This window comes from Numenius arquata, chromosome 7 (genome assembly GCF_964106895.1).
Source record: "Numenius arquata chromosome 7, bNumArq3.hap1.1, whole genome shotgun sequence".
NCBI lineage: Eukaryota > Metazoa > Chordata > Aves > Charadriiformes > Scolopacidae > Numenius > Numenius arquata.
Window position 1 is genome coordinate 783,907 of NC_133582.1, and position 24,133 is coordinate 808,039.

The 24,133-nt window shown below is 44.0% G+C and overlaps 2 protein-coding genes across 2 annotated transcripts; one reads left to right on the top strand and one right to left on the bottom strand.

The window, feature by feature from the left end:
- The first annotated feature begins 1,995 nt into the window (after positions 1–1,995).
- Positions 1,996–16,262, top strand: DDX43 (DEAD-box helicase 43). The gene is made up of 16 exons (XM_074150833.1): positions 1,996–2,320; positions 2,951–3,006; positions 3,395–3,527; positions 4,871–4,978; positions 5,514–5,595; positions 7,277–7,433; positions 7,512–7,630; positions 7,895–8,005; positions 9,334–9,475; positions 11,000–11,100; positions 11,861–11,948; positions 12,851–12,978; positions 13,581–13,690; positions 14,359–14,497; positions 15,268–15,355; positions 16,155–16,262. The coding sequence occupies exons 1-16, from the start codon at positions 1,996–1,998 to the stop codon at positions 16,260–16,262; spliced, it is 1,995 nt and encodes a 664-aa protein (XP_074006934.1).
- Positions 16,263–17,927: 1,665 nt separating this feature from the next.
- Positions 17,928–23,311, bottom strand: CGAS (cyclic GMP-AMP synthase). The gene is made up of 5 exons (XM_074150287.1): positions 22,829–23,311; positions 21,592–21,814; positions 20,575–20,820; positions 19,831–19,933; positions 17,928–18,675 (listed from the first exon to the last, which is right to left on the bottom strand). Exons 1-5 carry the CDS (start codon positions 23,309–23,311, stop codon positions 18,333–18,335), a joined length of 1,398 nt encoding a protein of 465 aa, XP_074006388.1. The 3' UTR covers positions 17,928–18,332.
- Positions 23,312–24,133: the final 822 nt, after the last annotated feature.

Consider the following 24,133-nt stretch of genomic DNA (forward strand, 5'->3'; position numbering starts at 1 on the left):
AGTTTGATAACAGGCTTAGAAAGCACGAAGGCTGCTCCCACTGACACTGCAACGACATCAGCCAGTACATTACGATGTTAATTGTAACTTCTTGACAAAGTTGAATCCATATTGTTGTTAATAAAAACGATTTGAAAAGTACTGCACTTACTGAGTTGTTGTTTTTTCCCCTACATAAACAATTGTATGGTGTAAGCAATTATTAGGCAAAAAAAAAAGAGAAAAATTTAAACTTGCTCATTGTTTTCCTTTTGAAGTTTTGTAAATTTTTTTATTATATGGACCAGAACACCGCAAAGGAAGTTTACTGGGATAGGACGTGCACCAACTAGTCTGATGTGTTCAGTTTCTGGCAACTGTTCACAGCAGAGTTTACTTAAACTTCAGATGTTTCAGCACCTCTATGAAAATTAGTTTGGCAGGTATTATTACCTTCCCTGTTAGATAAATGGGAATAGATTTGGCATCGGCAGTCAGGGGCCTGTGTGAGAAGCAGGACTTCGAAGGGAGGGCTCCTCTGCTGCCTCAGTTTAACTTGAGGCCGAGGTGAAGCCCTTTCCTCTGTGATGGATGCTCTGGAATGTAACTGCACCAGACCAACAGCCCGCTCTGCTCACTTGGCTCTCCCTGCAGTCCTGCCCAGCAGGAGTGTCAGGATTTCAGTGTAAAGCAGCAAATACAGAGAGCCTGTTCTTGTGGTGAGGTCTCTGCCTCCTTGGAGGCTTCAAAATCAGAGCAGAGTATTTCCACGTGTAGGTGACCCCCTACCTCTCTGATGACCGCAGCCTTAGATACTGAAATGTAAAGGTGCAGTCTCCAGGATGGCACATTTTCCATGTCAGCCATTTGTCCCCACAGGCTGTCCCCACGAATGCTGCCAAGCTCTGTCTATAAAATAAACACAGGAGAGGAAAAAAGGCAAACAGGTATGTGGGCTCCGCTTGTGTTAAAGCAGGATGTCTCGCTCGGTGTGTACATGGAGACGGGGAAGGGTCAGGAGGGCGGCACGGGGCTTCTCCTGCTAAGTCACCCCACAGGCCACAACGGCCAGGCACCGGCGGTGGTGGGCCTCCATAAATACATATATAAATGTTATAAACACATCTATAAATGTTCACCGTTCAGCTCTGTACAACAGGAGTACAGCACCGTGCTTAAAAAGGAAATTTAAACCTTCATTTGGCAGATTTTCAGTACAATTGGGGGTGAAAGGGGGGAGATGCTATTTTTTTTCTGAAATTGTTTTTTTTTCTGGTTTTACTGCAACGGTGACTGAGCGCTGGCAGAGTCTGCCCTGAGAGGTCATGAAGTCTCCACTCAGAAGTGTCCTGGACACTCCTGGGCTCTGGGTGTCCCTGTCTGAGCAGGGGGTGTTGGACAAGAGGACCTCCAGAGGTCCCTTCAACTTCAGCCATTTTGTCCTTCCATTTCCGGTAGTGTATCAGCTTTGGTACATTAAAGCGCACTAAAATCTTCACTAAAGTATCATTAAAGCTTCATTTCAGATTAAACATTACGACTTCCCTAAAAAAATCCTCTGCAATGTATCTGTGTGACATGAGCTTAGGCACCAAGCAAAACCGCTCAGTGCTACCCTCACAACCCAAACGCCCCTGAGGCTGCCTGCCTGCCTGCCCCCCCGCCCCAACTTCGGGGGCTTCCCACACACTCAGGACCGAGTTCTTGCCCCACCCGCCCTAAAACACCGCAGCCTCCTCCTCTGCCGAGCCCACCCCCGGCTATCCCGACGCCAGCGGAGGAGAAGAGAGCAGGGAGCGAGGAGAAGGCAGGACCCAGGCCCTCAAGGCCCCTCAACGCCCCTCAACAGCCCTCAGCCTGGGGCGCGAGCGCGGCCTCGAGCTTGGAGGGGACGGCCTCGTCTCACCAGCCAATCACTGCTTAGAGAGCCGCCCGCCCTGGCCAATCAGCGCGCCCCTACCCTGAGATGCGCCGAGGCCCGCCGCATGGGTGGTGGAGGCGGGCGGGAGAGGCGCCATGTCTGACTGGGAGACTAGCAGCGACGAGGATACCGGCGCGCCGGGCCGGCCGCCATCTGCTGCTGCCGCCGGGCGTCTGTGGCAGCCGCCGCCCACCCCTCCGCAGAGCCGCGCCTCCGAGCGAAGCAGCGCTGAGTGGCGGCGGGAGTCAGCGGCCGGCCTCGGAAGGGAGGAGTGGGAGCCTCGAGGCGCTGAAGGCACCCGCGGCCCGAGGGAGGCGGCGCGGCGGTGGCCGCCCCGAGCCGCCGGCCGCGGCCGGTTTCGGGACGCCGCGGAGCCGCTTTGCTTCCACCTCGATAACGCCCTGGTTGGGGCTCTCATAGGTAATAAGGCCGCGATCCCCGCACCGGGGGTGCTTGGCTCGCTGAGGTGAGTGGGTGGGGGGAGAGGAGGAGGAGAGCACCCGGCCACAGAGCGGTTTGTTCGTGCGGGCCCCTGCCCTTCCCTCTGTGCCCCAAGGAAGGGCAGCGCTGCCTTCTGCAGGAGGGCCCCAGCCCCATGTGATCCTCCTAACATCCCGAGGATGGTAGGATGCTTTTGCTGGGTACTGGCTGAAGAGTGGAGCTCTCCTGCTCGCCGGGGTAGCTGAGCTTTTCCTCTGAAAAGCAGTTGGGTTGATGTCTGCTTCTCATGGCCAGCAGTCTGTGAGTGGGCTGAGGCCCTTTTCTGGTCACCTGGAGGAAGGATGGCACTCTCTTGAGCTGGTTTTGCAGCTCCATCTCTTCAGCTGAGGTGCCTCCCACACGCACGCACCCCCCTTGTGTTTGGTTAATGACTAAAAAAGTTACCTGTGTTTTCCAACAGGTGTCACAAGTTGTTTTATTTATGGATGCATGCACTCATATGAAGGTCTTAGGATTTGGTCACAACCAAAATACTTACAGTGTGGTATCTGTAGTTTTTGACAGTTTGGCCTCAATCTCTCTAATACCAGCTGTGTGTCTTTATAACAGGTCGGGGTGGAGCTAAAATAAGAGAACTTGAGGATTCTTCGGGTTCCAGAATAAAGGTACTACGTGCTGTGTGTCATCCAGGCCTGGATGCTGTTGGGAGCGTACTTGGTTTTGCTTCCACGTAAACCAGAGTTACTGCAGCAAGTTGAAGGGTGTTGCAGCAGCTGTAATAATTCTGCTCTTTCACAAGAATTGGTAAAAAGGAAGGGGAATTTAGGGAACTTGACTGGTATGTGAAAATAGGAAAAGCTTACTGGTATTTTTTTTTCTTTAAGTATGCATTTAATTCCCTTTCTAAAAGAAAGAGAATTAAAGGGCTGCTTCCTGGAAAGAGAAGTTAAAATTCAGAAAAAAAAAATCAAAGATTGTTTTCAGTATATATGCTTATATAATGTTTGCCTTTGCAGTATTAAAAAAAAACCCAGTACCATTTAATGAACATAGGTTATAAAGGGAACCTGTGAAGCTGAAGTAAAGATCTTCGGCAGCATTGCTGTGCAAAACAAAGCCAAGATGTTGATAGACGATGCTATTACAAGATCTGGACAAAACTACATTAAAGGTGGGACTGAGAAAGGTAAGAAATGTGGGTTTTGGAATGAAAAATAAAAGTACTCTGGATTGTCTTTCCACATATTTGGTAGTTTGGTGGTGTGTTTTTATATTGTTAGTATTTTACTGAGGTGAATTAACTTTCACCTTGTTCTTGGACAGTGGCAAAGCTTCATTAAAACAGGAATATCTAGAATATCCTCCTTTCTTACCTGTGAAACGGTGAACGGTTTCTCCCCTTCAAGCTGCCAGACTTCTGTGAAAATCTGTTTCTGTGTGTTTTCAACAACTTTAATGAATTCAGGATGTTATTCTACTTGGTTTCTTGCATTATCGGCCTGATTCCCCCAAAATACAAGTTTTAATGTGGTATCTGTGCAGTATTACAGTTCACTAAGCTTTTATAAATGTAGTCTGTAAAGCAGACCTGTACTGATTCTGGCATGGGCGATGCTGATTTCTTACTACTTTCATGGGAAGTTAGCATTTGAGATGTGATGTTGCACATCATACACACTTTACTTGGCTTTATCGCGTTGATGTTTTCTGTTACATGGATATACAGGTAATAATGTATCTTGAGATGCCGCTTATGTTTTTGGTATTTGTCTTGTATGTGCTTCCAATGGCTTTTTGCACGGGCAAACAACGTCCATAGTTGTTGATCTGAGGCACTGACAAGGAAGAAGCAGTTCCAGAGTTGTGTCCAAGCATTAGAATAAGGAATGAAGTAGTTGTTTTGATTTTTAGAAGTGCCCCAGAAGGTGGCAGAGTATGTTTCAAGAGGCTGGAAATAGTTAACATTTCCTTAGTGTGTGGGACTGTGTTTTCACTGTGTTTCCTGCTGTTCCACTAGTACAGAATTGTGTTGCTATTTACATCTTCGGTATAAAACTTTTCTTTCTTAAGAAGTGTTAACCACATAAAAAGGGGGGTGTAGAACATAACTACATTGAGACTTTATTGTGGTGACGTTGGATGCTTTAGAAGTAAACCTTGCTCTGGTAGCTGTTAAAAATAAAGGGTTCTGTCTGCAGAACATCTACTGGGTTCACAAGTTTTTGAAAAGTCTGTTGCACAACAAGCCTTATTTATAGCTGGAGGGGCAGCATTTCAGAACCTGTCATTACTTTAAGTAGCTAAAGATGTTGAAATGCTTCTTTTTTTATCAGAACTGGATTTTACAGGTTTTACCAACATTTCAGGCTATGACCTAGGAAAGAATTTTCTACTTAAAAGCTTCATGTCTATTCCATAGAAGCCTTACAGTAGAAAAAGAAAATAAGATGTTTGTTTTAAGGTGGGAGGTTCTTTCCCACCCTCCAACAGGTTCCATCAGACAGCAGCATTTTGGTACTAACTCCGCAGGAAAAACCTTGGACAGTATCAAGCCTGAAAATAACCCAACGAAGTCAGTGATTAACTGGGCCTCTCTTCGAGAAAACAAAGCTAAATATGAAGCTATGAAATGGGCAGGTTAGTTTTAAAATTTTAATTGTGTGGTACTTGTCTTCATGTGGTAAATCTGGTGAATGCTTAAATGTTTTTAATTTTTGCTTTGAGATGCCTGAATCTTTCAGTGTCCAAATTAGATGTGTTTGCAGTGAGGTGACCATGTTGGCATTTCCCAGCAGGGTCATGGAGGACACCGTAGTTGCTGTGTGAAGACTTAAACTTACTGCGCAAGTGGAGTTTTGATTTCACCCTTTGAAAATGCTGTTGGTTTGTATGTGGCCACAGCAAAAATCTGAGAATTGTTAAACATTACACTCTATATGTTAGTAGAAATTACTTTACAACTTGAAATGTGGGGAAGTGGTTCTTTTGCAGATACTTAAGTGTTTGTCTCAGCCTTCATCCTTTCCATGAGCAACAGTCGTCTGCTGCTGCTTCTGAATAGTCTACAAGGCACTGTCTGGGTTTGGGGATTTTCATCTTGAGCTTTAGCAGACTTACCTGGAATCTGTAGCATCTCTTACTGACTCAAGTTTGCTTTATCTGATTGTTTAAGACTTGCCTCCAATTGAGAAAAACTTCTATAAAGAATCATCAAGGACTGCATCTATGTCACAAGAAGAAGTGGAGCTGTGGCGGTAAGATCAGTTACAGGGGATCCTCTGCTTGGCAAAAATAACAGCTAAGGTATAAAGCTCAGAAGGTGGGAGATGAAATACTGAGACAGAAGCATTCATATTAGGGTCTTGTAATAACTTAGATCTTCTTAGGAATGCTTTCTTAAGAATTAAACAATAATTAGCAGATGAGGTATTAGTTGCTTGCAAAATTAACTTTAGGGATTAACTGCTTCTCAAAAAGTGTTTGATCTGGTTGACTTTCAGAAGAGAAAAAAGTCAAGACAGTTCATTGGCTTTGGGCTGTTTCTTTGCATTTCCCGAGACAGAATGTTCATGCTTTCTAGATGCTTCCAAATGTTGTTGTTCACATGTTGAACACCTCTTGGCTGCCCCTTTTTTTTTCCATACATTTTAGTCAAATGCCACCTTCAAAACAAATTCAGCTTCTATTACTGTTGCCTTCCTGTCTGTCTGTCTGTCTTACCTTCACGAGTACATCCTGGTGAGTACATGCCTCAGTTAACTGTCTCCGTTCATTTTAATCCAGCAGTCTACATCGTTCCTTTGCAAGAAAAGCAGATCATCTGTTTCAAGTGATTCTGTTCAGGCCCTGGTAGTAGTTTCAACCCTTTTCAGTAGTTTTAAGGAAGTTTGTGAACATTCTTGAGGTGTCACCTTTTACTACTTTTTTTTTTACATGGTGTCTGTTTTCTCTCTTGTGTGCCTTCCGGAGAAACCCTGGCACTGTAAGCGAACCAGGGAATTGGCACACTTTTCCTTGAAGTATGTGTTATTGGTAGAGCTAGTCAAGAGCAACAGGTTCAGAACATGGATTGAGGAATAGCACTTTATGTGTAACAAAGGCAGGTTTTTCCTTTTTCATCTACTCTGTTTGCTTTAAGGAAAAAAGACAGTAATTGAAAAAAAAAAAAAATTCTTGTAAACGTGAAGAGAGAGTGAATTACCCGTTCTTTTCCTAGCCCACACCCCTCTTGAACTAAAACTCAGTGGAATCTTCAGAAGAATATAGGACTGGAATGAAGATAAACTACTTCTGCATATTAATACCTCTTAATTTGGGGGATCCTTAGAACCTCAGTTTTCAATGCAGCTTTTTGTGTGTGTTGTTGTGTTTTGGGGTGAGTTTGTTTGTTTGTTTTCGGAGGTTTGTTGTTTTGTGGTTGGTTGAGGTTTTTTTGAGTTTGTCTTACTGACCACGTTGTTTTTTCTAAACTGTTTCGTTTGTATTCTCTAGGGCATACGGGCAGCTGCTCGAAAATATGTCGGGAAAACTTTTGTCAGAGTATATGATTCTGACAAGTCCGATCCATTCCTATGAGTTCTAGGGTGTCTTTAGGTTTCAAAACTTGTCACAGTTATTTAATTTGTAATAGAGTATAATTGAAGGCTGATGTGACAAGACTGCAGTTCGTGTTAACTGCATCTATAACTTCAAATGAGTCATTCTTAAGAAAGAATGGTAATTGATGTCTCCAGGAGAATTGTTTCTGTAGTGAAGTTTTCTTAAAAGTTAGAAGAATATTTGTAAGTTTCATTCAAGAGCCTGAACTTGAACTGTTGTTCCAGGAATTTAAAAACAAATGAACAGGAAAAAAACAGAAAAGCAATCTTTTGTGTTGGCTCTGCTTTTTCAGACAATGAGACTTTAAAGCAATTGCACTTCTTTAATTCTATACAGGAAAGAAAATAATAATATAATTTGTGATGACTTAAAAGAAGGTGAAAAGCGCCGCATTCCCAATCCTGTTTGTAAATTTGAAGATGTATTTGAGCATTATCCTGATATTATGGCTAATATAAGAAAAGTTGGTTTTCACAAGCCTACACCAATTCAGGTATTTCTTCAATTTTGATGACTCTTTAACTGAAGCTGAAGAGGAAAGTGCGTTTCAGTGTTTGTTGTTTTATGTTAGTCCCAGGCATGGCCGATCATACTCCAAGGAATTGATCTTATTGGTATAGCACAGACCGGTACTGGGAAGACGTTGGCGTACTTAATGCCTGGATTCATTCACTTGACTTCACAGCCAATGTAAGGACTGCTCATGTCTGCCCTTGTTTAGCTGTGGGTGCTTCCCCCCACCCTCCATGTAAAGGTTTTCTAGTGAAGAAGATAATAAATCATAAATTGCAAAAAAAAAAATTATAAACCTGGTGGAATAGGTACCAAACTTGTCAGCATGAATTCCGTTAGTAGCAGTGTACTGAGAAAGTCTAGAGCAGTATAAAACTATTCAGTGTCAGATGTGCTGGACTTTGCCTTGTATACCCATGTTCTAAAGGTGCTTTATTGCAGATCCAAAGATCAGCGTGGGGGGCCGGGGATGTTAGTCCTTGCTCCCACTCGAGAACTGGCGCTGCAAGTAGAGGCAGAGTGTTCGAAGTACACGTACAAAGGAATTAAAAGGTAATCTTACTTCTCGCTTCTTAAGTAATTTTTTTTTTCCTACCACTTATGGCTGAATTCGTTTACTGAGAGGGGAGGGGAAGGTAGTAAATGCAGAGTTAGTATTTTCCCAGTTTTTAGAATACATGCTTTGACTACTCTCATGGTGAAAATCTACTTCTTATCTAGTTGAAGTTTGCTGTACTGTTGCTTTGTCTGTTGTCCTTCTGTGTGGAGAGCTGAAAAGAGTCCGGCTGTGTCTCCTTGGCACCTTGCTGTTACATAGCTGCAGACAGCAATAACGTCTCCCCGAGCCTTCTCCTCTTCAGGCTCAACAAGCCTGGTTACTAGCTTCTCACATCATGCACTCCATCACCTTGACCATCTTGGTAGCTGCCTGCTGGTCTCACTCCAGTATAGATATGTCTGTCTTGTAATAGAGAGGCAGTAAAAAAACTGGATATTGTGCTCGAGCTGTGGTCTGACATGAAGTGAATCAAGGGGAGCGGTGAGTTCTCCCCGTCCGCTGGCTGCCTTCTCCATAGTACGCAGCTGGCTTGCTTTGTGTGGGGTTACTCTGCTGAATAATGTTCCGTTTCTTGCCCACCCAAGTCTTTTTCTGCAAAGCCACCTTCTAGCAGGAGGTAATTCCATCCCCGTGGTTGCTTTTGTTAAACTCCATGGGATTCCTGTCAGCCCATTCCTCTAGCCATTGATGGTTCTTCTGGGTACCAGCAGAATAGCCCTCTCGTGTATCGACTGCTCCCCGCAGACCTGCCGAGAGTGTGGCTCTTCATTTATGCTATTAAACAGACATTACTGTACTTGAAACTTACTTTTAGGGCTCACTGGTAACTTTGTTAAGAGTTGGCCTGTAGTCTTCAAATACTGAACTGTATGTTCTGCTTCATTCCCCAAAACACTGAGGGGTTTCACAGAGCGCATGAAGTTTGTTTGTATGCTTCGTACCTTAGTGCATTGATGGGCTTAACAGCAAAACACTTGACTTCAATGGTTTTGTTTAGAAAATCATGCATCCTTTCATGTGTTCATCTAGTTTTGATGTGGATGTTTTTGGAACAACCCAAAACATATTCATAGCTTAATAGCTGGGTGCCTGGTTCCTTTCACTGTGATTTCAGCAGAAATTTCAGCTCTTGGTGAATTGTTGAGGGAGCACCATTCCGTATTCGGTCCATCATTTACTGTGATAGTCAAGTCACACTTACTGTGTTCCTTCCCCTTGATGATATTTTTTCTTATGAAGCAATGTTGTGGCATTTATTTGAAAAAGATTGATTTCAGTTGAACCTTAATACACTGCTTGTGTAAAACATTTTATTTTTCAGTATTTGCATATATGGTGGTGGGGACCGAAGAGGACAGATAGACGTGGTTACCAAAGGTGTGGACGTTGTTATTGCTACTCCTGGCAGACTGCACGATCTTCAGATGAACAATTTTGTGAATTTGAAGAGCATCACATACTTGGCAAGTAGCTGATAGGGAATGAGTGATGCACCGGCTGGGATATGGTTGACAGTTAGGGTGAACTTAATCTTTAATGAAGTTTTCTTTAAACATTTTAAGTCTTAATTACAATATATCTTCACATTGAGATCAAATACTGGAGGCATGGTTCATACTTAGAATAATTGCATTGCAATTGTGGAATAAAAATAAGAAAATAACAAAATAGGCTTTTAGCACAGTAAGCATTTTGAAGATGCTAAATTATTATCTCATATTAGTAACGTTTGCTGTTTTAAAGTTCATTTTGGCAAGTTCAGTTATTAATGGATGAAATGCCTTTCCCAAGTTGTCTTTCCTTTAAAAGAAATGGTTCCCAGTAACTCAGGTTCTTACTAGAACTTGTGCGGTGGCCACTGGTCCCACACGGTCAGGTACGTAAATGTTTGGGTGACTGACTTTCTTTTGATCTCGGTGGGAAAATAGCCACGTAAAGATTGTTACGGATCCTTATGTCTTTGTTTCATTCTTGCCTTTTGCTGTGCTGGGCATTTAAAACCATTGCTGTTTTGTAAAGTACTTTCATATATTCAAATTATTCCTGTCCTTTGTCTCTCAGCTGATGATTTGCTATTATTCCAGAGATTTACATAGATAATGTACTACAAACCTTTAATAGAATAAAACATCTGAAAAGAATAGAATGGCAAAATTAGGACAGTAGAGAGGGATTATTATCAAAGTCTTATATTTCCACATAAGTGACTAGAAAATGTCAATACTTAAACGCATAATCCATATAACTTTGATTTATATAAACTCTCTTCGAAAATTCAAGGAGGAAAATGAGCCTTGAGTGGCAGCCTTCTTCCTTTGTGTGAGCCTGAAAAGGTTCACAGGTGTGCTTGTGTGTTAGCAGAAAGATCGGTTCTAGAGAGCTGTGCTCAGCCCCTCAGCTCGCTGCTTCTCTTTGGGTTTTTTACCAGCTGGAAGAGGCTTGAGCTGCGGGAGCTCTGCAGTGTCCTGGTGTGAGCCAGGGTGTGCGGTCGAGCTGCTTCCCTACCTCTGGTGGGGAACTAAATGGGTAACTGATACTTTGGTCTGGTGTCAGATCTCTAATGAGATAGAAATGAGATTTCCTCTTTAAATTACCAAAATTTTTTATTGAAGGTGTTGTGGGGGAATGGGGGGTGTGTGTGTCCTCGGGGTTTGGTTGGATTTGATTTTGTTGGTTTTTTTTAACTCTGTGCTTAGTTTTAGGCCCCAACCAAATTATTGTTAAAACAAACGAGCTGTTGTTTCTTCTTCATTAAGTGCTCTTAAAGGTGCTGTGGATTTTCTTGCTCTGCCTGCAAACGTGTTACTAAATGAAAAAGCTTCAAGGAAGTTGAAGGGGTGAAATAAAAGTTGAACAGGTTTTTGCAATACATCATGGAGTGGGTTCTGCAATTAAAATTGTCACCATTGAAGTGGTCTGCTGTGTAAGGTCTTGCTGAAAGCCTTATCTCGGGAAGTAGCCACAGCAGATAACCTTGTTCTGCGCAGGTTTTGGATGAGGCTGACAGAATGTTGGATATGGGGTTTGAACCTCAGATAATGAAGATCCTGATAGACGTGCGGCCCGACAGGCAAACTGTCATGACGAGGTGTGTGAACACACTGCTTGGCGCTCAGTAACCAGAACTGGGAGGGCATTGAACAAGTGAACTTCAAAACAAGTGTGTTAGTCCTAGTAAGACTTGTACTAGCTTAGATGGGAATGGAGTCAGTATTTTTTCTAATTCTGTCTAGTCAGTCCTAAGGAGTCAATTTTATTTTCATTTTTTACCCCTTTTCTGATATTTTACATCAGCTATAGAAACAGCTGAGTTCTTCCCAAAAAGGAAGGTGTCCTGGGAGTGCTAGAATTTGCCATATCAATGTGAAATGCCAACTTCCACTTCTCTGTTTGGGACCAAACACGTATCCTCATCTTCTGATCAGTATCTGTGCTGGTCTGCACCTGGCTTAATTCTTAAATTACGCAGTTTTGGAGAGCTTAACAATGGACTAACCCAACAATAATTTTAGATAATGTATTTTGCATTAGAGCTATTGTTTTAGGAATAAGAACAGACTAAGAGTTTGTTTATTAGGTATCATTGAACTCTCTTCTGGTTTCAATAGAAAAGCTCCATAACCATCGCCTGTACTTTTAACCTGGAAAGATATTTTTAAAGCTTCAGTGCTGTTTACTAATAACATCTGAAGATTATTCCTAGATGTTGTACAAGCTCACCACTGGTATTGCTTACGAGTGTTTTACTGGTGTATAAGAAAGAAAAGAAAGAGAAATGTGATGAAATTAATGAATTGGAGAAGATTTTGCTCTCTATTCTCATGTGTGTGTTTTCGCCTCCTGTTCAGTGCTACTTGGCCTGACGGTGTCCGTCGCCTGGCCAAATCCTATCTGAAAAATCCTATGATCGTGTATGTCGGCACTCTTGACTTAGCAGTAAGTTGTTCTTTTTTTAATATATTTTTCGTTTCTTTGGGAGAAGAACCTACAGTTAAACCAGGAAATCTTTTGCTTGTAAATGCGTATAACCTGAAAATGAATCCAAACTTTCAAAAAACAGCTCAATGTTATTCTTTTAAAGCTTCATTAAAAGTTTAGAAAGAACTTAAAAAAAAAAAAAAGTAGAAAAAAAACTTTATTCTTATGTTTTTGTAACAAGATCTTGTCCTGGATCTTCAGTAGAAAACCTCACAAGGGACAAATACCAATGGAATTGAAGTGTGAATCTTGTACTTGGCAGTGCCAGGTGTTCCTGCCTGAGCTTCTGTTCAGCGAGTTCTTGGTCCTCACTTTTTTTTTTTATACTATTTACGTAGGGTGCCTTAGACATTCTATGGGAACCTTCAAATATCATGGAGTAAAGTTCTTTTGGTTTATTACCAAAAATGTTGTTGGAAGAATTGAAGCGACCTGATAATTTCAAATAGGTTACAGAATCTTCTTTAACAGCTTGTCCTTTTAGGTAAAACTGACATTGTTCCAGCTTGCTCTGGATTAACATAAAATATACTCAAATTAAAGTACTTCAATCTGATTTTCACTAATATTAGGAATATTTGTTTCACCCCATTAGTCTGCTAATCTGTGCCCTTTAAATCTCTGCACATATATGATTGTGCAAATAGCTTAAAGATAAATTTTACTATTCTCCTAAAGCAACTAGGAAACAACAAATTAGTCTGCATTGTTTGAACTTCAAACTGATATATATTTTGGTTTTAAAATAGTTTCTCATGGCATCATATTACTAGTTTTATTATATCATAATATTGGAATTAACAGAAAAAAATACTATTCTAATGTGTTTCTACTTCACATCCCTTTTTGCTGTTAAACAGGCAGTAAATACGGTAGAACAGAGAGTTATTGTTCTTGCCGAGGAAGAGAAGAGAGCTTTCATGCAATCCTTCATCGACTCCATGAAGCCAAAAGATAAGGTCATCATTTTTGTGGGAAAAAAACTGACGTATGTAATCACTTCCCAGTACTACATCTGTTTGGCTTTTCTGACAGAAATAGTGCAGAGTTTCTCAGTTCACATGATAGTTACCGAGTGTAACAGCTCTGGTCAGCAATGTGCTAGTAGTAGTAGTCTTTTTTTTAAAAAAATATCTATTTATTCCTCCAAACTGACTGGTGGTTTGTATCCTTTTTTTAATACCATTAGTGGTGGTGGTAAATATCAGTTTCATACAGCTGAAGTAGACGTTGAGAGTCTTGGGGATCTGTTAATGTGAAGTAGTGTTTACTGTCACGTGCAGATTGCTGGGGGTTTGTCATTGTACCGTACCTGAGCTATTTGAGTGAACAACACAAAAATGACCTGTTATTTTTCTTATATAGAAACCAAAGCAAACATTTATGTGGGGAATAGTCTTGGTTTCAGCCTGGTTTATTATAAGTATCAGCTGAGCTAGGTAGGGTTTTGTCCTTAGGCACAGCTTTTGTTATCACTTAATACTGGATCTAAATCTAGATGCTGCACTGTTTTCCTTTGGGTTTTGTGTGTTTTGTGTTTGTTTTTTTTTTTCTTTTCTTTTTAAGAACCATTGTTTTATTTCATCCTAGAGCTGATGACTTAGCAAGCGACTTTGGGCTTCTGGGAATTCCAGTGCAGTCCCTTCATGGTAACAGGGAACAGTGTGATCGAGAACAGGCTCTAGATGACTTCAAGACTGGTATGTTTGTACCCAAGTACTGGTTTGTTTAGCTCAGGTTTTTAAAGCTTGACAAATGGGCAAAGTTTTGCACATGAAAGTGCTGCGTCTCTTCAGTGCCATAGAAATAAAAATATTAAAGAGCTCTGACTGATATTTTTTTAATTTGGTGAACAAGAAAAACCCCAGCAAACAGAGAGGTTGCTCTTCAATAAAATTTGGAATGTCTAAGAGTTAAATAATTTAAAGTAAGTCTTACTTTATTTTTGAAACCTCTGTGGAAAAGTCGATGTCCTGTTAGTCTACAGAACAGTAAATCTAAGTGTCAAATGGTGGTGCTTTCAGTGAAAAAGCTCTGCTCCCGATGATGCCAGCGGGGTACCCTCACGATAAGGATGGCAGCTGAGAATAGTGTTGGTCTCTTCACAGACTCTTTCTAGCAGTGAGGCGTGTTTCTTGGTTCTGCTCCCTGCTGTTCTACTTGTGAGACACAAATAATGGTCAAATGACATTTTGAGCACGCGCTTACCACCTTGTGTTTGAAGCTAACTCAGTCTGACATGCAACAAGTGTATTTTTCCTTTCTGTGTTAAGAATAAGTTCATTATACGCTACAAAACCAATAGACTAGAGTATGTTTCCTCTTTATTCCATAAATTCCCACTCTCTTTTTGTTGTACTTACTTTAGGCAAAGTCAGAATACTGGTAGCTACTGACTTGGCCTCCCGTGGCCTTGATGTGCATGATATTACTCATGTTTTTAACTTCGACTTCCCTCGCAACATTGAAGAATACGTGCACAGAGTAGGTCGTACTGGAAGAGCCGGGTAAGTGTTTACAAGAAACTAGTGGTGTCTTGTCAATGTGTTCTGCACTGCACTGGGTGTTCCTCGTGTCAAATGTAAGAGCTACAGGTGATGTGGAGCGGGGGAGTGAAGACTCCAGAGTCTGTCAAAGTATATTGTAGGTAACAACACACTGCTTTATGTTTTGAAATTAGTTCACTGTTAAATTTAAGGCAAACCAGTTTTACGCTCTTCTGTTATTTCACTGAAGTGGGTAGGAATGAGGGATGTTTGGAAGGTGATTTAAATGTGGGGTAGAATTACAGTTCAAAACAACTTCTGTGTTGATATACTGAAATTTTACTTCCTTGTTTGTCTCTTCGGGAGCTGCTGAGTCACTGAGTTTCCTACAGCCCACTGGGGTTAAAAAACATATAAATTCTGAGTTTTCAGGTGTAGTTTGGTGTTAGGACTTTGGGGTGCTGCTTTCCCAGGCTGGCAGGAGCGTGACTTTTCTTGTGTGTGTGTTTATTTTAATCATGGTGTGAATGTATGTCTCTTCATATTTCAATACGTTGTCTCCATGCCAGGTTTGTTGTCTAAAAGTCTCAATTAGTTGTGCTTTTGCTCCATTTTATGTGAATTGCCATATTCTGACCTTGGTGAGAAGTTTCTTTCTGTCATGTGCGTAGTACCTATTGAAGCCAGTTGTATCTGCCAGCTCAGTAGCCGTGCCTGTAGTGCAGTTTGTTACGGTGTAGGGCAGTAGGAAAAGCCTTTGAAGATCAGCAGTTGTTTCATTCCTTGTTTAGACGCACTGGGAAGGCGGTGACGCTTGTCACTAGGAGTGACTGGAGGGTTGCATCTGAGCTGATTGACATTCTGGAGAGAGCAAACCAAGTAAGAACACGTCGTACTGGGGAAGGTTGGCACTGGTTGGGGGCTACCACCAGAAACAGTTGGTGAAGGTCTCAGCCTGCTCAGACCTTTCTCGGTGTTTGTGGTGTAGCGGGAAAAAAAATGGGTGCTGATGTCTCCCTTGTCCCGGATATCCTTAGCTGTGCTCTACCTATGGGCAAGTCCCAGAGAAGAACCAGGAGCTTTAATCAAAGCCTTCCATGTCCACAGAAAAAGTAACTAATGCATGCACATGGAGAGGGCTGGAGGGGAACAGTAGGATCTGGTTTATCTCCTAGTATTTTATTCCACTTGTATTTCACTTCTGGACAATGTTCTTGTTTAACAGTGTAAATATTAGTATTTATATCAGAAGCAGCTCAACTATCTATCAGTTTATTATATCTGACACTTGACGCCTGCATGTCCCTCTCCAAGCTATCTTTCTCACAGACATTTCTAAAGAGTGTGGGACATAGGACTGGAATTTGATTTGTTTCTTTATTTTAAAGAAATGGTTTTTTTCTTGGTACCATATCTAAGGAGACAGAGACAATTACGTTGCTGTTTCTTGCTGTAACAACAAACAGTATTTTGCCCGACTTGCCTAGTTCCCTAAAGTTGAAAAATTTTAAATTTTCTTTCTTTTTTAATTTGAGGGGACAAACTAAATTGCTTTTACCTGGGACCCGTGGTTGTTGTTTTGGATGCGTACTCAAACTTTAAACCCTGAGTTAGAACTTGGCCTTGTTTTGCCCAAGTTAGAACTGACCTTGTTTTTGTGCTGCTTCTTGTCAATCAGGTAGTTCCTGATGAGCTGATTGCAATGGCAGAAAGATACAAACAATTTCAAATCAGAAAAGAAATGGAAAAGGATATACGAAGGCCTCAGAGAAAGCCCTCAAAATAACTGCTGAAGTTACTGAGACACCGTAAGTGGTTACAGTTAGAGTTAGCAGCAATGGGCTTGAATACAGAAGTTTCCTTTCTCAGTTGCTTGTTTTCTGTACCTGTCTCATTTAAATAAAATGCATTTTTAGAAGTGGCTTAGAAAAGAAAACTGGATTAACTTCCTTTATATATATATACACTTTCTATAAAAATAAATCTAGTCTTGCACTTGGATGCTGTTTGCACTGAAGAAAAATTTTGTGTGTGTGTGATGTGTGTAACTTCTGAAGTCATTACTGGCTAAGAACAAATACTGTGGGTTTCTCTGGTAGGTTTTTGTTATTATTAAATGCAGTATTACTATATAAGAAGGTAAAAGATACTTTTTCCTTTTCCTTTCAGAGAACTGGATTAGAGGACGGAAGCAATGTTTGTCAGCGTGGTTCCAAATGCCGTAGTTTGGCGTTGCCATGCCACAGCTGCCAGCAGCACGCGGGGGATTACCAGGGATAACCTCGATACTCGAAACCTGCTCTCTGTTTGCAGTAACTGGTGTTTGCTGAAGCAAGTATTTTTTGTTTGTTTGTTTTAAAACTTAACACTGAAAGTCATTTCTGTTAAGACTGGTGTCTGAGGGGTTTTTTTTGCGAGAAGCCTGCGTTTCCTCCTGGCGGAGGAGAGCGTCACGAGAGGTGTGCGGTTGTGGCTGACTGGGGAAAACCAGCTCCTCATGCTCCCATGGATGTGATTTTCTAGCTTAAGGAAGAAAAGCAGAATTTACTACAGCAACATTAATAAAGTCATGAAGAAAAAATACACCAGAAGGTAAGCTTTTATTTCTTTCAGATAGAGTTGATTGAGATTTCACATCTGGCTGTCAGGTGCCAGTGGGGTGTCCTGGCACTCCTGGGAGGGCCAGTGGGAAGGAGATGTTCCTTCAGTTCACACTTGCTCTGAACTTGGGTTTACTCATGCGTCAGGAGCAAATGAAAAACTAATAAACTCCAGTTTTATAAATTCCAGTGAGAATATTTTATTAAAATTATTGTCTAAAAGTTCTTCTGGCCTTCCCCCTTCTGTATTTGCTCATAATTTAGGTGAAATCTGGGCATTATTTAAGCCAGTAGGTTATTTTGCCTTCAAAAAGCAGGCTAAAAATACAGACATCCCACAGCTTCTTTAAGAAAAAGCAAAAGATATATTTATTTCCAGCACAGCAGTTCCCAAATGCTGTGTAATTTATCCCCTGCACAATTTTCATAATAGGAAATATTACAGTTATTCTTTTTTCCTAACACACGTACTCTTCAGCAGCTGAAGAGAGGAATGTCACATTCCTTCTCCAGTTTGGGTTTATGATATGGAGCCTCTTCCTCCTTGAAATGGGCTGAAGATCTATTTCTTTCTACAAGACTCATCACACAAGTGTTCACAGGCACAACCCCTCTTACTCTGTAGCAGCACATCAGATAACCATTGCTTCCTGTCCACCGTCCTGGGAAAAGACTCATTTCCAAAGCCATTCTGAAGACTCAGGAATAAGTTAATTCAGGAATTTCACATTGTTTTGATGCCACGTTCTCTCTGCAAACTCTGCAAAAGGTCTTCATCCACCCAGCTCAGCTGGAGAAGTTGTTGTTCTTTATGTCCAAGTAACTCCAGTGACTTTTTTTTTTTTTCTTTTGAAAGGAAGAGTGTATTTTGGATATTCTGCCGTGGATCTTCATTTTAAATAAAATGACCATTTTTCACTTTACCCAGCCATTGATGCCTTTATGTTTGGAATTGTAGAAATGACATGTGGGAAATTAACTATTGCAAATTCTTCTACACATTTTTAGTGTACCTTGAAGATATTTTGCAGGTGCCATCTACATTTGGATAGGGAAGAGAAATATTACTTAAAATGTCCTGTTTCTCGTAAGGGTTGTGGCTGAGCAGTGTGACTGAAGGATGTCGTTCTCTGTGGTGTTGATTTTTGTTTGGTTTTCTTGTGCTATCAGGCTACTGAGGGGTAACCCGAGGCACAGAACTTCCAGTTTTAGATATGCAAATCTACACGATCAGATGGGTATTGTAAACAATGTTTTCAATTCCTCTCCTGAAATATTGGGAATTTGTTGTTCAGTTGATAGTTTAATTGTCTTGAAAGGAAGTCATTGCTCGCTTTGTCCTCCGGGCTGAGCAGGTTGTACTGCGGGATGAAGAAGTGGGGGAGCTGAGACTGCTGCAGGCAGTCCAGGAAGTATCCCAGGTACTTGTGAAAGCAGTGCTCCAGGTTCCCCCAGTGCCAGTCTGTGTCATTTGGCCACATGACACACGAGTGGAAATAAGCAGTTTTGACATGATACGAACAGAATTTGTCCAGCTCTTTTGGGTATTTCATTTTAAGTTGCTCTAGAAGATACTTCAGGAGCTTAAGGCAACCTTTCCTGTTCAATAAAAAAGAACCTATTAGGTACCTTCTACATAGTTTTAAATACGTATTTTAGGTATTTAAGTACATGTTATTCATGAACGCAATAGAAACGTAACATTTTCAATGTTATGAAGAAAATCTGAAAATAAGTGCAGCAATAGGCCAGGTAATCCTTGAACTACCATGTTTGAAGTCAGAGTCTAGCAGTGAAGGAATTTTATTCTAAACAACAGTTGTGGATGCAGCATGTTCCCTGGCAGCCCTACGGGAAGAGAGATCTACTGGAATATATAGTTATACAGTTAAATATATATATGGAGACTTGCTCACACGTCCCCGGCTGTGGATCCTACTGGTGTAACAGAGACTCAAATCACTGCTTAAGGTTAAAGCTTCTCTTTTGGCCTGGATGAGCACTGAAGGAAGTGCCACCACCTTCCTGTGACACGCCACCAGGGCAAGAGAGATCTAGTTGAATACACTCCATGTCTGATAATACTCATAAAGCAAAGACACAGAATTATGCACTAGTTCCCGTGTGACTTTCTGGATTCAGTACGAGATGTAATTAAGCAAACTAAGAAGTTGGCTTGCCCTTAAGGAGGTTCTGTACCTCATGGGGCTTTTGTTCTTTCTTTTTGAAGAAATGTGGAAAACAGTTTTTATTGGAGTGAAAAATTTATTCATCCTGATCCCATTCAGCAGTTCTTTTCTCACCATCATTTTAGAAGTTGTCTTGGTGTGAAGTGTGACTCTGCTCCCAAAGCTCAGGAAGCAGTCGTCAGACTTTTGAGCTGGTCCTTCTAAACAGGACTGAGTTTGTGAAAGATTATTTTAACAAGTGACACCTTTTGCTTTGCAAGGCAAGTCTGGAGTGTGAACCTGCAGTGTCATTTGTTCCCAGCTCTCGCTGAGTCAGTGCGAGTCAGACATTCAGCGAGTACCTGTGACGTTGTACTGCTGTAACACAGCGATTCCTAAAGGCCTTACTGCTCCCTGCAAGGAGTAATTAGATCAAATTCTTGGATGTTAAAGCGAAACAGTGCCAGACAGCGCCAGCCTGGCTGCCGCAGGCGTCACCTAGGATATTCACAGGAAATACCAGCTGTGAGAACCCAACAGAAAAACAGGAATTCTTGAAGCTCGCTTGCTGCAACCTAACACCAACCTGCAGCACTTGGGCCTGTCGGACTCGCAGCAGGTCTTGGAGCTGCCGTGGTTGTTGAGCATGGCCTTCTCGATGTGGGAGAAGGAGAGGCGCCACGTGTTCCCTACAGCAGGGACAAGATGGGGAAATGGTTACGCAGCAGTAAGTGCCCGTGTCTGCAACTAGAAAAAAAAATTACATTTTATAACTTTTTCGCTGAAATCATCAGCTCTCATAATGCAATCACACATTGAGATGTTTCTACAAGCCAGTGTGGGCTTGTGTGACTGCTCTGGAGAAAGGGAAAGAAAGATGTTGTAGGCACCCCAGAGTTCAGTGAGAAACGATGTCTATTGCTGGAGAAGTACAGTTAGGTCCTACAGAAGTGTGTAACTGGAGTACACAGTCCCGCCTACAGCCACTGGCCCTGCCTTTGGAGAAATCCCCTTTTACTTGTTTTTGTCACAAAGCGAGGGAGCAGGTGAGCACTGCACCAGCAGAGGAGAGGCCCCTCTCCCTGCCTCTAACTCCGATGGAAATGGTGAGTGCACAGCCCGGCACAGCAGCCTGGAGCTCAGGACAGGACAAGCAGCGCCACAAATCTCACATTGTAAAGAGGGGTATCAGTTGTTTTGGACCTGGATCTATCCAGGGTAAAGGTCTGCACCCGGAATAAGCTCTGCACACCCTTTTCACAGCGCTTGTTAGTGACCAAGCTGTAGAGAAGATCTTTCATAACTGAGGCGTTGTCTGTATTTGAGATACCTCTTAGAACCTTTTCTTTCTTGTTTTGCTTGGCTACTAGATAAAGCGATTTATTCCTGAGCTCTCCCCTGACTTTCCTCCCCAGCCACTGCTCGACCCGGAGGCCGTCCTGTGTGCTGGGCGGCCAGCTCTGCTGCACTTCCAGCGTCAGGATGATGTCCACCGAGATGTCTGCGGGAGGGTTTCGGATCTGGAGCGTTATTGCAGGGCTCCCAGCCTTCTTCCTTTTCACAGTCACTTCTGCATCTAGTAACAAAGAAGAAATTGATTGGTTTTTAATATATATATATATGTAGCAGAAGAAACTGGGGTTTGTTTTTTTTTGGAAGAATGTTAAGGTTTTTGCTATATGGAATTTATAATCAATCAAAAGAAATACCTGGTTTCAGTCACTGGCTTTCTATCCTACAGGATAAATAAAGAAATAAAACATAAGACGGCCAGAGGAGGAGTTTTACAAAATAGGGAGCACTCTCCTTGAGCTGCGGCGTTTGCTTGAGTTACTATGTCTACGGAACCAGAAATACAGAAATGTTTTCCAGTGCATTGCGTCGCTGCTGAACACACCGAGAGATAAGAGATTTGGCAGCAATGGTTCTGAAGGCTTTGGGGAGAAGAGAGCACCCTCGAAGGGGAGATGGTTTCTATAGAGATTGAGATAAAATATTGGGTGACGTATAAAAGCTCTTCCTTTTGCTGTTGATGCAGAAGCTGGCTCTTTGTACCTGGCAGATCGATTCAAAAATGTATAGGTCAGGTATGAACAGAACCCTTAGCGTTCACTCTTCTCCCAGGGCCAGGGCTGCCGAGTGCAGCCATGGGTTAATTGCAGGGTACAAGCAGCTGCGTGTGTTTGGGGTGACTCAGCACCAGAGCAAACAGGAGACACCGGAGACGGAAAGGTTACAGTGAGAGCCACCAGGAGACAAGCTGACCTGGGGGGGAGGAAATCACGTTTTACTAACAACGGGGCAACACATACGCACAACCTAATTGGATTTTTAGCTCAGTAGTTACCTTTAATGTTTTTTACTTCTTGTTTAATAATTTCTCTTAGTGCTTGAAGCATTTTAAAGGCTGATAATTTTCCATCTTCATCTAAAAACTTCAACAAATACTTTTCTTTGGGGTTTCGTTTGAATGATAGATAATAATAGGCTCCGGTGTCATCGCATTCATCCAGCTGAAGCCTTGCAACAGGCATTAGGAGCATGATGTCAAACTCGTTGGGTTCCGATACCTGTGAGGCAGGAGAATTTTATTATTTATTCTCTACAGGCTGTCATACCGGTTGTGGTTTTATCTATAGCTGCCTCGCTGTACTTCTGGAGTGAAATACGGGCTCATTTCTGTGGGTTTGCATTACAAGATTGCTGTGCATTGGGGTGGAGAAGAGCAATTCACTGATAGCAGTTCACTTCCCAATAAGCTTGCCAACTCATTAATTTTTAAGAGAGTTTTAAGATTCCCGAGCTGTTCCCAGTAACGCGTAACTGATCTTAGTCATCCTTTTAGAACCACAGAATGGTCTGGGTTGGAAGGGACCTTTCAGATCATCAAGTCCAACCATCAGCCTAACGCTGACAAACCCACCACTGACCCATCACAGAATCTTCATGGTTGGAAAGGACCTCGGAGATCACCGAGTCCAGCCGTACACACACAAAAGACCCCCACAATCTCGGGCACTAGGGCATGCCCTTAAGTGCCACATCTACACGCTTCTTAAATCCCTCCAGGGATGCTGCCTCAACCACCTCCCTGGGCAGCCCATTCCAAGGCTTAATAACCCTTTCTGTGGAAAAATTTTCCCCGATACCCATCCTAAACCTCCCCTGGCGCAACCTGAGGCCGTTTCCTCGTCCCATCGCCTGTTCCGTGGGAGCAGAGACCGACCCCCCCTGGCTACACCCTCCTTTCAGGGAGCTGTAGAGAGCGAGAAGGTCTCCCCTCAGCCGCCTTTTCTCCAGGTTTTCACACGCAGGAATCGGCTGCGGGGGAAAAAAATGCACCGCTCTGCCTGAAGCTGCTTTAACGAAAAATAAAGTTTCCCCGGGTTTGACTTTGTTTCAAACTGAGCTGGAACCAGAAAGACAAAGGTATTGCTAAGGTAGTAATCCTTGAAGTCTTTCCTGGTGGGGACGGCGCAGCTCTCGGCCGATGGGGAGCCGCGGGAACGCGGCGAGCGCCGGGCGGGGGTCTCCACCTGCCGCCCCTTCCACCGCCCCGGCCCTGCCGCCCCCCCGGCACCCACCTTGACGTGCTCGTAGTAGCTGCCGGCTCCCAGCCGCTCGATGGAGCTGAAGCTGCCGCCCCTGCCGCGGACGGCCTGGATCAGCTGCGACACCACCGTGTTCACCAGCCCCGACGCCTCCGACACGTCCTGCCGGGGCAGGCTCAGCCGCGACAGCACCTCCCGCAGCCGCAGGGCGCCGCCGGAGACCCCGGCCGCCCCGTCGGGCACCGCCGCCCTCCTCCGCGCCGCGGGGGCTCTGCCGGCCGCAGCCCCGCTCCGAGGAGCCGGGGGGGGCTCTCCGCCGGACGGGGCCGCCGGACGGCTCCGGGCGGCCGAGGCTCGTCGCGCCGGGCGGCCGCGCCCGGCGCCGGATCCCTCGTCCCCCGGCGGTTCCCGGGCGCGGCCCTGCGAGGAGCTGCGGGCTGCGCCCCTCGCCGCCCCCCGGCTCCGCCGGGCCGCCCCCCGCCCGCCCCGCTCCCCTCTGCCGCCGGCGCCGTCCATGGCCTCCGCTGCCTCTCCGCGCCCGCGGCGGGGGGGGGTTCCCGCCTCTCGCCTCAGCAGAGTTCCTCTTCCAGGCAGCGGCGCCTCCCCCTCCCCCGGGGAAACGAAACCCCCCCCGGGCGAGGGGCCGGGCCGCCCGCGCGCGGGAAAGCTCTCACGGCGGAGAACGGGGCCGGGGCGCGGCCGCCTCCCTCCTTCCTTCCTTCCCTCCTTCCCTCCTTCCTTCCCTCCTTCCCTCCCTCCTTCCTTCTCTCCTTCCCTCCTTCCTTCCTTCTCTCCTTCCCTCCCTCCTTCCTTCTCTCCTTCCCTCCCTCCTTCCTTCCCTCCTTCCTTCCCTCCTTCTCTCCCTCCAACCCGCTGCCGGCATCTTCCCGCCGCCGAGCCGGGCCCTCCTCCCCGCGGGGCCGGGGTGTTACCGAAGGCAGCGGGCCTCTGCTTGAGTCCATTACTGAGCTTCTCACTGTGCCCTGGTGGACACCAGGATGACCATGAGCCAGCAATGTGCCCTGGTGGTCAAGAAGGCCAGTGGCATCCTGGGGGGCATCAGGAAGAGTGTGGCCAGCAGGTGGAGGGAAGTCATCCTGCCCCTCTGCTCTGCCCTGGGGAGGCCACAGCTGGAGCACTGGGTCCAGTTCTGGGCTCCCCAGTTCAAGAAGGACAGGGAACTGCTGGAGAGGGGACAGCAGAGGGCTACAAAGATGATGAGGGGCCTGGAGCATCTCCCTTACAAGGAAAGGCTGAGGGACTTGGGTCTGTTTAGTCTGGAGAAGAGAAGACTGAGGGGGGATCTGATCAACGCCTATTAATACTCAAAGGGTGGGT